Source organism: Hypomesus transpacificus, chromosome 19 (assembly GCF_021917145.1).
Source record: "Hypomesus transpacificus isolate Combined female chromosome 19, fHypTra1, whole genome shotgun sequence".
Taxonomy (NCBI): Eukaryota; Metazoa; Chordata; class Actinopteri; order Osmeriformes; family Osmeridae; genus Hypomesus; species Hypomesus transpacificus.
In genome coordinates this window covers 568,649-582,133 of record NC_061078.1, presented here as the reverse complement: position 1 = coordinate 582,133, position 13,485 = coordinate 568,649, and the positions used below count along the sequence as shown (strand labels likewise).

General features: G+C 49.9%; 1 protein-coding gene, 1 long non-coding RNA gene and 4 other non-coding genes across 7 annotated transcripts in view; all 6 read right to left on the bottom strand.

Moving 5' to 3' along the window:
- Positions 1–179: 179 nt before the first annotated feature.
- On the bottom strand, positions 180–2,536 carry LOC124481772. 2 transcript variants are annotated; one of them, XR_006957688.1, is made up of 5 exons: positions 2,390–2,536; positions 1,694–1,770; positions 1,445–1,508; positions 1,196–1,259; positions 180–886 (listed from the first exon to the last, which is right to left on the bottom strand). It is a non-coding gene; the product is annotated as an uncharacterized LOC124481772 (long non-coding RNA). The 2 variants fall into 2 exon arrangements; XR_006957687.1 differs by having other exon boundaries at positions 1,694–1,757; positions 2,390–2,535.
- LOC124482339 lies at positions 1,074–1,158 on the bottom strand. Its single transcript, XR_006957749.1, has one exon. It is a non-coding gene; the product is annotated as a small nucleolar RNA SNORD60 (small nucleolar RNA).
- On the bottom strand, positions 1,323–1,407 carry LOC124482337. Its single transcript, XR_006957748.1, has one exon. It is a non-coding gene; the product is annotated as a small nucleolar RNA SNORD60 (small nucleolar RNA).
- LOC124482336 lies at positions 1,572–1,656 on the bottom strand. Its single transcript, XR_006957747.1, has one exon. It is a non-coding gene; the product is annotated as a small nucleolar RNA SNORD60 (small nucleolar RNA).
- Positions 1,821–1,905, bottom strand: LOC124482326. The gene has a single exon (XR_006957737.1). It is a non-coding gene; the product is annotated as a small nucleolar RNA SNORD60 (small nucleolar RNA).
- A 2,055-nt stretch (positions 2,537–4,591) lies between the features above and the next one.
- The window catches only part of si:dkeyp-9d4.3 (caskin-1), a 9,105-nt gene continuing 211 nt past the window's right edge, over positions 4,592–13,485 (bottom strand). Inside the window, 14 exon segments of the mRNA XM_047042291.1 lie at positions 4,592–4,944; positions 5,021–5,468; positions 5,640–6,231; positions 6,308–7,014; positions 7,333–7,471; positions 7,622–7,723; positions 8,693–8,800; positions 9,159–9,223; positions 9,557–9,638; positions 9,726–9,940; positions 10,175–10,267; positions 12,555–12,611; positions 12,614–12,841; positions 13,354–13,468. Coding sequence (XP_046898247.1) covers positions 4,842–4,944; positions 5,021–5,468; positions 5,640–6,231; positions 6,308–7,014; positions 7,333–7,471; positions 7,622–7,723; positions 8,693–8,800; positions 9,159–9,223; positions 9,557–9,638; positions 9,726–9,940; positions 10,175–10,267; positions 12,555–12,611; positions 12,614–12,841; positions 13,354–13,468 — 3,054 coding nt within the window. The 3' untranslated portion in view covers positions 4,592–4,841.

Below are 13,485 nucleotides of genomic sequence, written 5' to 3'. Positions count from 1 at the left end.
AATTCCAAGTGATTTTCAACACCGCTCATTACCTTGCGGCTCCCACCCAGCAGTTATGGTGTATTCAGTAGTACAGTACACAGACCTGCCAACCCAAACTGTAGTATTACAACCTAGCATGGTGGCTGTTGGGAGCTGGATTTCTAGGACTAGAATATTGCACTCTTAAGCAGGTAATAAATAATGCTCCTTTGGAGAAACTCACTTTTATTCAGCATATTTACAGTGTATATTAAATATATTAATACAGTGTATTTAAAGCTGCAATGTGGAACAATTGTTGGAAAATAGTTAGGTTGGAAGAGGACACACCCCCCAAAAAAATTACATTCCACTGAGTCAGCATTCTGTCATTCCACTGACAGAAAGATCCCACCTATGATAGATTTAACATGGCAACAGTAGTTATGTATGCCCCAACTCCATCCAGTTATGAAGTCATGATCTCCCAGAGGTCAGGGCCAGCATTTTAGACATTGACCCAACCCACTAATTTAATCACACAACTTGATTAGTTAGCATAACACACATCACCCTGTATACCATCACAGCTAGCCTTTACCTTTTACAATACATTCAAAAGGCAGGATAGGTTAGTTTGGTTCCATTACAATCTTGAACATTTTAATGAACTTTTAAACAACTTCATTTTTGCAGCTGTGGACTGCCAGCGCTTAGCTTGCCAGCTGTGGACTGCCAGCGCTTAGCTTGCCAGCTGTGGACTGCCAGCGCTTAGCTTGCCAGCTGTGGACTGCCAGCGCTTAGCTTGCCAGCTGTGGACTGCCAGCGCTTAGCTTGCCAGCTGTGGACTGCCAGCGCTTAGCTTGCCAGGGAGCGGAGGGACGCCTGAGCATTGGTCTTTTACCCAACGGTTCTGGAACCACACCTAAACAGCCAGAATGGAACATGTCAAACATCATTGTTTTGACCTACAATATGTTCATTCATCATAAAAAAAACATAATTTTTCATTTAACATGAGTAGAGTAGCAAGTTACATGAGTAGAAAGTTTGGCAAAAAAAAGCTGATCTAAGATTATTTTGTACTGGTCATGGTCTAGGTGAGCAGTGCAGAGCCTCAGAACAGAGTTAGAATCAGGAGCACAAGGCTCTCATAGAAGGTGTCAGAAAAGTTATTTTGTTTTGTCATCACTGGCTCAAACAGTTCAGGTAAGTAGGAAAACTGCTGGGGTACCTGCACTTCCTGTCACATGATCTCTCCCCCTCGCCAATCAGCTTCAACCATGGGCCTGCTTCATCTGTGAGAGAGAACTGATTTAGAGGTTTCAGGTCTCCAAACAGGAGAGCTTGTACTCAGTGCAGAGCCTCAGAACAGAGTTAGAATCAGGAGCACAAGGCTCTCATAGAAGGTGTCAGAAAAGTTATTTTGTTTTGTCATCACTGGCTCAAACAGTTCAGGTAAGTAGGAAAACTGCTGGGGTACCTGCACTTCCTGTCACATGATCTCTCCCCCTCGCCAATCAGCTTCAACCATGGGCCTGCTTCATCTGTGAGAGAGAACTGATTTAGAGGTTTCAGGTCTCCAAACAGGAGAGCTTGTACTCAGTGCAGAGCCTCAGAACAGAGTTAGAATCAGGAGCACAAGGCTCTCATAGAAGGTGTCAGAAAAGTTATTTTGTTTTGTCATCACTGGCTCAAACAGTTCAGGTAAGTAGGAAAACTGCTGGGGTACCTGCACTTCCTGTCACATGATCTCTCCCCCTCGCCAATCAGCTTCAACCATGGGCCTGCTTCATCTGTGAGAGAGAACTGATTTAGAGGTTTCAGGTCTGCAAACAGGAGAGCTTGTACTCAGTGCAGAGCCTCAGAACAGAGTTAGAATCAGGAGCACAAGGCTCTCATAGTAGGTGTCAGAAAAGTTATTTTGTTTTGTCATCACTGGCTCATTGCATTGTTGTCCAAATTGTTCATTTGAATGCTTCTATAGGCTGGATAGGGGCCAGCCACAGTATCCTCATTTGCAAGCACACAAGGCATCAAAAATAGTAACCTCAAATTTACAACAATTGTTTAGACAGATTAACAGTAGTTCAGAGAGGCCGCAACTGGTCAACACGTGCGCAGCACCAAACTAGTACACGTGGTACAAAGTTAAGAAACGCGTTCGCGGGTATGGAACTTGGGCAAACCCACGGATCCATGAAAATGTACTTCAACAGCCGAAACAGCTACTTACAACTACAAACTTTTCCAACTGTAAAACATTAAGTTAATTCTCACGTTAGTTAGTTAAAGGTGATTGCAGACTGCTAGCAAGCACAGTCCAATGCTAACGATGTTTTAGCTTGTTATTGCCAGGTTGCAACTGGCCACAAAGCAAGCCATCTAGAGTTAGCTAGCTTAGTTCGCCCAATATCTAGTTGCTTACCAGAAAACTTGTTAGATAGGTGGTTTGTTGACTGCAGTGCTGTAACGACCAGGGAAACTTCATAGCGTCGATAACTAACGTTGGGTTCATGTTCAGCGCCATGCTCTGTTCTTCGAGGGTAAAAAGGTAGTCAAGCCGCGAACAGGAGGATTTTATAGTGAGAATTGTTCTGTGACGGAATTTCCGGTTTTGTCAGCCAATAACGTTAATCTACAGCTACAACAGCTCCCAGGGTGGCAAATTAGGGAGATGTGTGGGGGTTTTGCATCCGTTATTTTTTTGGGATAAACACTTTTTTCTGCTCCTGCAAATCTTTTTCTGCTCCTGCAAATCTTTTTCTTTTCCTGAAAATCGTTTTCTGCGACAGCAAATTATTATTGACCCTAATTTGACTATTTTTCTAAGCGTTAAAATTTATTTTACAAGCTTGCAAAACTGTTCTTTCCACATTACGGAGTTTCAAATCGTGTCTATCAAGGTTTCAGTGTTCTGAGAGCATTTTCACCTCATAAAGCTACAAAACCATTGTTGGAACATCTACCATCTTTTCTAAAATATGTGTATTCTTATGTTTAATGTCTACGTTGTATTTTGTCTGTCTTCGTAATGACCTCAATGACAGTAGCCTACAGTTGAACTGAACTGGACCTTCTCAGTTGTGATCTTGGATATTATATGATATGTTCAATCTATGGTGTGAGCTTGGATCAGTATATTACATATTCAACCTGATGTGAGGCGCAATGTTGGAATATTACATTACGCTGGTCATAGACAGTGATGGGATTCAACTTAACTTCTTAATTTAAACATTTATTCTTGTCACAACTGTACAACTCAACTCACTCAAACAACCCATTCAACAAAACCTCGGCTCAATGTTATTCACATTTAACTTTTGATTTCAATTCAATATTTTGTACCTGAACCACGCATCTGTTTAAAGAGCCTTAAATGAAATAGTCCATCTGGTTTAGGAATGGTCACCATAGCTACTGAAATACTACTGATACTGATGAGGACAGAGGTCTGGGTTTGTAGGCTACGAGCTCACTATGGAGGTCTATGTCTGTCTATGAAGGGCCTTGGAGGGATATGAAGCCTATGAATGTTCTATGAGGCATACAGGCAGTCTACATAAGTCTATGAAGGGCCTATGATGTGTATGAACCATATGAGGCTGATGAGGGATCTAGGGGTCTATGAAAGTGTCTTAATGGTCTACGAAGATCTAAGGGTCAATGAATGGTCTATGAAGCATCAATGATGACAGTTTATGTCTATGAAGGGCCTATGGTGTCTGTGGAAAGCCTTGTAAATAATTATTTGTGAGTCTATGAAAGGTGTCTCTGGGGCAGCAGAGGATGCAGATAAAGGGATCAACCCTACAACGATAAACAACAACCACAAACCTCAAACAAAAGAGACACTGAAGGCACAGAGATGTGGAGGAGGAGAACTGAGGAGAGGAGAGGGAGGAGAGGGGAAGAGAGGGGAGGAAAGCTGAGGAGAGGGGAGGGGAGGATAGCTGAGGAGAGGAGAGCTGAGGATAGGAGAGCTGAGGAGAGGAGAGGGGAGGATAGGAGAGCTGAGGAGAGGAGAGGGGAAGAGAGGAGAGGAAAGGAGTGGAGAGGGGAGGGGAGGAAAGCTGAGGAGAGGAGAGCTGAGGATAGGAGAGCTGAGGAGAGGAGAGGGGAAGAGAGGGGAGGAGATGAGAGGGGAGGGGAGGAAAGCTGAGGAGAGGAGAGCTGAGGATAGGAGAGCTGAGGAGAGGAGAGGGGAAGAGAGGAGAGGAAAGGAGAGGTGGACTGTGCTGGATGGGGCCTTCTGGAACTATTTCCTGTCAGCCAGTCAGTCAGCCAGTCATAAATAAATCTATCTAGTAATATTCCATATGTATATAATAGGGTTATCAACAGCAGTCAGTCTAGATAGTAATATTACCATACCTATCATCACCATATCTAACTGAATCACACTGGAGACTGGCCCATATACGCCAGCGGCAGGGTTAGGGACACAGCACACACCCACGCTACCATGACAACAGCAAACAACAACAACAATACTGACAGTGGAACAGGAGACTACAGAGGGCAGGAAGAACACACACTGTCTGTGCAAGTCCTTTGTGTGTGTCTGGATTTATTGTATGTTTGTGTGTGTCTGTCCCTGAAGAGACATGCGACAGCCCTGGTGTGTGTCTGGGTTTATTGTGTGTTTGTGTGTGTATGGGTGCGACAGCCTCTCAAGGAGGAAGATGAGGAAAAGGAAGATGCTTGTGCTTTTCAGTCCTCACAGCTGAGCTGTGATTGGCTGTGCTCTAGAGGTCAGAAGTTGTGTGTGCGTGGCCTCCAGGTCATTGAGGGATACAGGTGTAGGATGTAGTTCTCCAGCACAGTTACAGACCACCAGGCAGGCCTGCCGGGGTCAGGGTCACGGAGTGGGGCTCCTAGTCCAGCATGGCATCCAGTTGGTCCGCCAGGTCGTCAAACATGCTGCCGATGTCGTCCAGGATATTGCCTGGCAACGTAGCATGGTCCTGCGACAGACAACTACACACAGAGAGAAGTGGGTCAACCTGTGTGTGCGTCTGCATGTGTGTGAGGGTGTCTGCGTGTGTGTACTCACTCGTGGTGTCCATCATCCTGGATCTTGTGTTGCATGTCCTGAAAAGCTGCAGTCTCCATCTCTTCTCTCCTCTGCACCTCCTCCCTGCTCCTCTCCTCCCTCTCCTTCTCCTCTTTCCCCCTCTCCTCCCTCTCCTCCCCCTCCCTCAGGTTGGCCAGGTCTATGGAGAGGCCAGCAATGGAGGAACGGGGGGGTTTGACTGGGTGGTGTGCAGAGCCAGGGGTGGAGGCAGGGGTGGAGGGTGTGTGTGCGGGGGAGGGGGATGAAGGGGCAGGGAAGGGGGAGGCGTGAGGGAGACCAGGAGACAGGGAGGGGGATGGAGGAGCAGGGATGGGAGAGGAGGGTTTGGGTGAGGCTGTGAGCGAAGCGACTGCTGCCTTGGTTGGTTTAGGGGCCGTGGGGGGGGGGGCGGGTTTGGGGGAGACGGGGGGAGGGACTCTCTTAATCCCTGGGGAGGGAGGAGGAGGGGGGAGGATGGAGAAAATAAAAAATGTTATTTAGAACATAAAAAAAAAGAAATGCTAAGTATTCCAACCTTCCAATCTGAGTCCGTGTGTGAGGTTATATGTGTGTGATGGTGTGTGTGTGGGTGTCTGTGTGAGGGTGTGTGTGTTCTCACCCGGGCTAGGCAGGGCCTCTGGGCCAGGCAGGGGGACAGTCCTGGTGGGGGTGGGGGGGTCCTGTCTCGTCTGGGGGGGGGTGGAGGACGGGACAGTAGGTCTCAATGCCTTCCTGCTCTCCATCCACTCACAGCTCTCCCTGGCCGGCTCCGGCCTATCAGACACCTGTGTAGCCGGCCGCCGCCTCATGACCACGCCCCCGTTCTGCTGTGGGGTGGCGGGGCTTTGCTGGGCGGCCTCTGATTGCTCTGGCTCTGGTTGGCTGCTGGGAGGTGTGCCGGGCTCTGGTTGGTCAGATCCTCGTGGGCGTCGCCGGATGGTGTCTGTCTCTCCACCGGAGCAGGGGACGGGGCGTGGTCTGCGGCGCAGTGTTGCCATGCCATCCGTGATGCTCTCTGCTGTTGACGTGACAACCGTGGAGCGTGGGCGGGGCTCAGGGCGGGGCTGGGCAGGTTGCTGTGGAGACAGGATCTGGGGGGTGGGGTCAGGAGTCAGTGGGCCGCTGATGGTCCGGCGGCGGTTCAGAACGTCGTCTTCATCAGAACCCAGACCACCTGACCCAGCCTGGCGCCGCAGCAGGGCTGGGCTCACCTACAGCACAGACACACCCAGAGTAGTTAGACACACACACATGTAGCTAAACACACACATGTAGTCAAACACACACCTGCAGGTATGTTGCATTGTGGCTCCCCAGGTTCCTGGGCAGAGTTTTGGCTCCGCTCCCCATGGATGTTTCCAACATGGCCGCCAGGCTCCTGACGCTGCCACCTGCGCCCTCCGAGCGCTGCAGCCCCGCCCCCCCCTCCCTGCGCCCCGCCAGACCTCCACAGTCGCTTGCCCGCCTCTCCCGATAGGCCGGCAGCGCCAGTAGCCCCTCCCCCTCCCCGTCGCCACCGGAGATGGAGGAGCAGGAGCGCTTGGGCGGGGTCGGGGGCCGGCCTTTGCGTCGTGGACGCAGCGTGACGGATGATTGGCTGCGGTTGACGGTGGCGTCGTTAGGGGCGGGGCTCTGGGTGGAGCTGCTGCGGCACACGTATCTAGGGGCGGAGTCAGGCATCAGGAGGCCTTCAGTCTCCAGGGAGTAGCCAATCAGGCAGCGCCCCTCCTCCGAAGGCAGGCGCAGCAAGGGTACAGACACACCACCATCACGGACCGACGAATCAGATGCCTGCATGGAGGGGCGGGGCCTGGCTTTGGGGCAGGAGGACTGGGTCTTGGTGGGGGTCTGGGGGGGGGTGTGAGAGGGGGAGGCAGTATCTGGGCAGGGCCTGGCAAGGGGGGTGGGTCGAGAGGGAGGAGGGGTGGAGCTACGGTCTCCAGTCTGCAGGTCCTTCAGTCTCCTCACTGCCAGCATCAGCTTCTTCTGGTGACCTAGGAGACACACAGCATCAGTCTAGCCATCGTAGCCTGCCCCAGTTAACCCTAATCCACACCAATCATTGTGTCTATAGTCATGGTTCTCTGTCTGTAGTTTTGGTTAACCAGTTACCAAGCTTGGTCATGCAGTCCTAAAATGTAGTCATGGTTTCCAAACTTGGGGATGCTGTATCTGTCAGTTGTCATAGTTATTCAGCTTGGTGATGTTGTATCTGTTTGTTGTCATAGTTACCCGGCTTGGTGATGCTGTATCTGTCTGTTGTCATGGTTACCCGGCTTGCAGATGCTGTATCTATCTGTTGTCATAGTTACCCAGCTTGGTGATGCCGATCTCCTGGAGGTCGTCCCAGCTGAGCTCAGAGACAAAGTCCATGTTCTCATAGCCGTTCTGGACCAGAGCCTGGTAGTACTGGTGCAGACCTATTAGAGACAGCCAGTCTGCCAGGCTGCCCTGCAGGAACACATACACACGCATGCACACAATTTCAGGCAAAGTATTTTTCCCACACAGTACCATGCCCATACATGGTGAATGTAACTGTGCAGGTTTGAGTATGTTTTAGGTACAGGTTTGTGCGTGTGTTTTAGGTACAATTCTTACAGGTCGGTATTCTGGCAGCCACTCTGTGGAAGGCAACTTGCTGATCTCAGCTGTCAGCTTCTTACGATGTCCTGGCTTAGTCACTCCAATAGCAGTCAGATCCTAACTCACACAAGCACGCGTGCACACACACACAGGCACGCATGCACACACACACAAGCACGCATGCACCACACAAACACGCATGCACACACAGGCACACATGTACACATACACACGCGCATGCATGCAAACACACACGCGCGCATGCACACGCACACGCGCATGCACACACACAAGCACGCATGCACACACACCCAAGCACGCATGCACACACACACAAGCAGGCATGCATGCACACACACATGCGCATGCACACACACAAGCACGCATGCACACACACCCAAGCACGCATGCACACACACAAGCACGCATGCACACACACAAGCAGGTATGCACACACACACAAGCATGCACACACACACGTGCATGCACACACACACAAGCATGCACACACACACACACACACACACAGGCACGCATGCACACATACACACAAGCATGCATGCACTCACACACATACACACAAGCAGGCAAACACACATGCATACACAAGCACGCACACACATGCAGAGGACAGTTATAAATGTACCTGTACCTGGGTGTGTAAATAGTTACACACCCAGGTACAATGTGTTGCTTTCGCTTGCACACATACATAGACACCGATAGTCGCACATTACAGTTATACATTACAGACACACACACACACCCAGACACAGACACACACACATACCGACACACACCCAGACACACACACACACACCCAACTCTACTACAGGTTGTTCGTCACATGCAAAACAGGTTGCATCAAATATATACAAATGATGCAGGCAAAATGAGAGGTGATTGGCTATCTCTGAGGACTCACACCAGGGTCAGGTGACACAGACAGGAGGGTTATGATGACATCATCCGGGTCAGAGGTCAGGGAGTGGTCTGATAGCTGATTGGCCAGCTGGGCTGGGTGGAGCCTGGACAGACAGACAGGGGGCGGGGCTGGAGAGCAGGGCTGAGGTCAGGTGACCTTACCTCAGGGCTCATGCAGCTAACGGTGTGGAGGTCATATCCTGCCGTGAGGAAGTGGGTGGTGTAGAACTGCAGCTGAAACTCACTGAGCCACGCCACTACTGCCTCGTTCTAGAACACAGAACACTCTCTCAGCTCTAGAATTGCCTCGTTCTAGAACACAGAACACTCTCAGCTCTAGACCTGCCTTGTTCTAGAACACAGAACACTCTCAGCTCTAGAACTGCCTTGTTCTAGAACACAGAACACTCTCAGCTCTAGAACTGCCTCATTCTAGAACACACAACACTCTCAGCTCTAGAACTGCCTCGTTCTAGAACACAGAACACTCTCAGCTCTAGAACTACCTCGTTCTAGAACACAGAACACTCTCTCAGCTCGTTCTAGAGAACACAGTGTGGGCCTGGTGGCCGGGGCTCTGTCTGTGTCTCCATGGTGATGGGCCAGTCCACAGAGCAGGAGAACTCACCTTCCCATCAGCCACCTCTGCCTCTGCCTTCCGTTCAAATGACCTCTGCTCTTGAGCACAGGAGGCTGAAACAGAAGGAGACAGAGGAGAGGAGACAGAGGAGAGGAGAGAGAGAAAGGAGATAGCGATGGACAGAGGAGGATAAAGGAGATAGAGATGGAGAGAGGAGGAGAAAGGAGATAGAGATGGAGAGAGGAGGAGAAAGGAGATGTTGTAAATACTTTAAGTGATTGAGGGTGTGTGTGTGTGCGTTTGTGACTGTGTGTGTGTGTGTTTGTGTCTGTGTGTGTATGTAGGTGTGGTGTGTTTCTCTTCGTGTGTGTGTGTGCGTATGTGTGTGTAGTGTGTGTGTGTGTATGTGTGGTGTGTATGTGTGGTGTGTGTCTGTGTGTGTGTACCTGCTGACTGCTCCACTGATCGTGACTGCTCCAGTAGATGCTCTTTGGCTTTCACTGACTGGGACAAGACAGTAGCCAGTAGCTACAGAGGACACACACCATGTAAACATGTTCAGTGAGAGTACAGTATACACTGAGAGGCAAGTAGGAACCAGGAAAATCAACACACCTTAACTCCCTCTGCCTGTGCATGGAGACCTGGAGCGTTCAGCCCGTGTGTGTTGAGGCCAGGTATGTTGCTTGCGTGTGAGCTAGGGGGAGGCATGTTGCTAGCGTGTGAGCTGGGGGGAGGCGTGTTGATCGTCTGTATGTTCCCTGAGGCCTGGCTGCTGCCTGTGGAACGAACACTACCTATACTGGCCACACTGCCACTCCTGTCTCCTCCTGTAACACTCACACCAACACATTACATTTACATTTATTCATTTAGCAGACGCTTTTATCCAAAGCGACTTCCAACACATATTATATATACACACATATTATAAACACACACACATTATAAATACACATGCACACACTATATACATATATGGATATGTGTGTGAGAGTTTGTGTGTGTGTGGTTAGGGTTAGGGTTAGCTAGCTAGGGTTAGGGTTAGCTAGCTAGGGTCTAACCTGCCAGTGGCTTCCTCAGCACCCAGATGTCCTCAATGCTGCCGCCCTGCTGGCCCAGTGTGGGGGAGCCCGGGGGGCTGGAGCCCCTCGTACCTGGAGCACACACACACACCATACACACACACACCATACACACACCATACACACACCATACACACACACACCATACACACACCATACACACACCATACACACACACACCATACACACACACACCATACACACACCATACAAACACACACACACACCATACACACACACACCATACACATACCATACAAACACACCCACACACCATACACACAAACACACCATACACACACACACCATACACTCACCATACAAACACACACACACACACACCATACACACACACCATACACACACACACCATACACACACCATACAAACACACACACACACACCATACACACACACCATACACACACACACCATACACACACCATACAAACACACACACACACCATACACACACACACACACACACCATACACACACACACCATACACACACGGACACACACACCATACACACACCATACAAACACACACACACACACACCATACACACACACACACACCATACACACATGGACACACACACCATACACACACCATACAAACACACACCATACACACACACACCATACACACACACACTCACACCAACACACACATGCACACCCGCACACACATACACACAGCTATAACTGTCAGAACAACCCCATGAGAAAGGACGCACAGCCATTCATCACACTCATACACTCACACTCATACACACAAAGTAATTGTAACACACACACTCACTTACTAGACTACTAGAAGGGAAGGAACCAATGGCATGAAAGATTGTGCTGGAGAGCCAGTAGCAGCCAATCAGAATGCACCAGGCAGGATACTGCCTCCACTTGAAGCAGTCTTCAAGTGTTTAAACTCTAACTGTAGAGTGATCTGACAGTTGGCTGGGCTGGTAATCTGATAATCTGATAGTCAGGGTAACTGGTCTGGTAGTCAAAGTAACTTGTCTGGTGGTCTGATAGTGTGGTAGTCAGGGTAACAGGTCTGGTAGTCTGGTAGCCTGGGTAACAGGTCTGGTAGTCAGGGTAACTGGTCTGGTAGTCTGGTAGTCAGAGTAACTGGTCTGGTGGTCTGATAGTGTGGTAATCAGGGTAACAGGTCTGCTAGTCTGGTAGTCAGGGTAACTGGTCTGGTAGTTTGGTAGTCAGAGTAACTGGTTTGGTGGTCTGATAGGGTGGTAGTCAGGGTAACAGGTCTGGTAGTCTGGTAGTCAGAGTAACTGGTCTGGTGGTCTGATAGTGTGGTAGTCAGGGTAACAGGTCTGGTAGTCTGGTAGTCAGAGTAACTGGTCTGGTGGTCTGATAGTGTGGTAGTCAGGGTAACAGGTCTGGTAGTCAGAGTAACTGGTCTGGTGGTCTCATAGTGTGGTAGTCAGGATAACAGGTCTGGTAGTCAGGGTAACTGGTCTGGTAGTCTGGTAGTCAGAGTACTTGGTCTGGTGGTCTGATAGTGTGGTAGTCAGGGTAACAGGTCTGGTAGTCTGGTAGCCAGGGTAACAGGTCTGGTAGTCAGGGTAACAGGTCTGGTGGTCTGGTAGTCAGAGTAACTGGTCTGTTGGTCTCATAGTGTGGTAGTCAGGGTAACAGGTCTGGTAGTCAGAATAACTGGTCTGGTGGTCTGATAGTGTGGTAGTCAGGGTAACAGGTCTGGTAGTCTGGTAGCCAGGGTAACAGGTCTGGTAGTCAGGGTAACAGGTCTGGTGGTCTGGTAGTCAGGGTAACTGGTCTGGTGGTCTGATAGTGTGGTAGTCAGGGTAACAGGTCTGGTAGTCTGGTAGCCAGGGTATTAAGTCTGGTGGTCTGATAGTGTGGTAGCCAGGGTAACAGGTCTGGTAGTGTTAGTGTTACATTTAGCAGACGCTCTTATCCAAAGCGACTTACAATAAGTACAGGGACATTCCCCCGAGGCAAGTAGGGTGAAGTGCCTTGCCCAAGGACACATCATTTGGAACGGCCGGGAATCGAACTGGCAACTTTCCGATTACTAGCCCGATTCCTAACCGCTCAGCCACCTGACTCCCTGGTAGTCTGGTAGCCAGGGTAACAGGTCTGGTAGTCTGGTAGTCAGGGTAACTGGTCTGGTAGTCTGGTAGTTAGGGTAACTGGTCTGGTAGTCTGGTAGTCAGGGTAACTGGTCTGGTGGTCTGCTGGGTGGAATGACACTATTGTCTTCTGGGTGGTGGGATGCTATTGGCTCTTATGCTGGTGGGCGGGATGATGTAATATGTTGTTGCCATAACTGATGTTACTTTATGTTAATAAGATCAGATGGTTGCTAGGTACCTGTCTGACTGTGCTGCTCCTGATTCGTGGAGAGAAGAGGGGCAGGGGGAGGAGGGGTGGAGAGGGGAGGGGCAGGGGTGACAGAGGGGAAGAGAGGAGGGGGGGGAGAGGAAGTGTAGCATAGCCAAAGGAGGAGAACAGAGGAGTCTGAGTGAAGGAGTGAGTTTCAGGAGAAGTAGGAAGAGGAAAGAAATGAGAGGCGTGGCCGTTGACAGGGAGGGCAGGGCAAGGGGAGGGGGCGGGTCTACGCAACAGGAGGGTGTGGCTCTGTGGGGAGGGGGTGTGGCCTATGTGTGGACCAGGAAGAGGAAAGGCAAACGACAACAACCCAAACACAAGTCAGTCAAAATATAAACTAACACTTAAGAAAACATAAACGGATTTTAAAGAAAAAAACTGATGAACATAATAATTTATGTAAGAAATCATAAACTATGAAAGTATAAATTAATGTGAGTTAAAATACAACTAATATTAGAAGATAAAATACAAATTTAGAATGAAGAACTTACGAAGCAAAAACAATGTAATCTAACATGAAGCATAGAGGCGAACCATGCAAACTGAATAGCGGCAGAGCCAGGAACTGTAGGAGGAGAGGGAGGGAGGGAGGGAGGGGGGGAGGGGGAGGGGGGGGAGAGCCGGGGGAAAGCCGGGGGAAGAGCCGGGGGGAGAGCCGGGGGAGAGCCGGGGGGGGCTATGGAGATCAAGGTTGTGACTGGTGGAGTTTTGCTCCTGCTAAAACTCTCATAAACTCTCTCTCTCACATCCACACTTCTGCCGCGACGTGATTGGTCACCTGCCCTCTTGATCACCTCCACCATGTTGGATGGGAAGTAGCCCACACGGTCATTTCCTGTCCGGTTGTCATGGATACAACCCTTCCATCTCCCGTCAGTGTGCTGCTCCAAAACCTGACACACACACACCA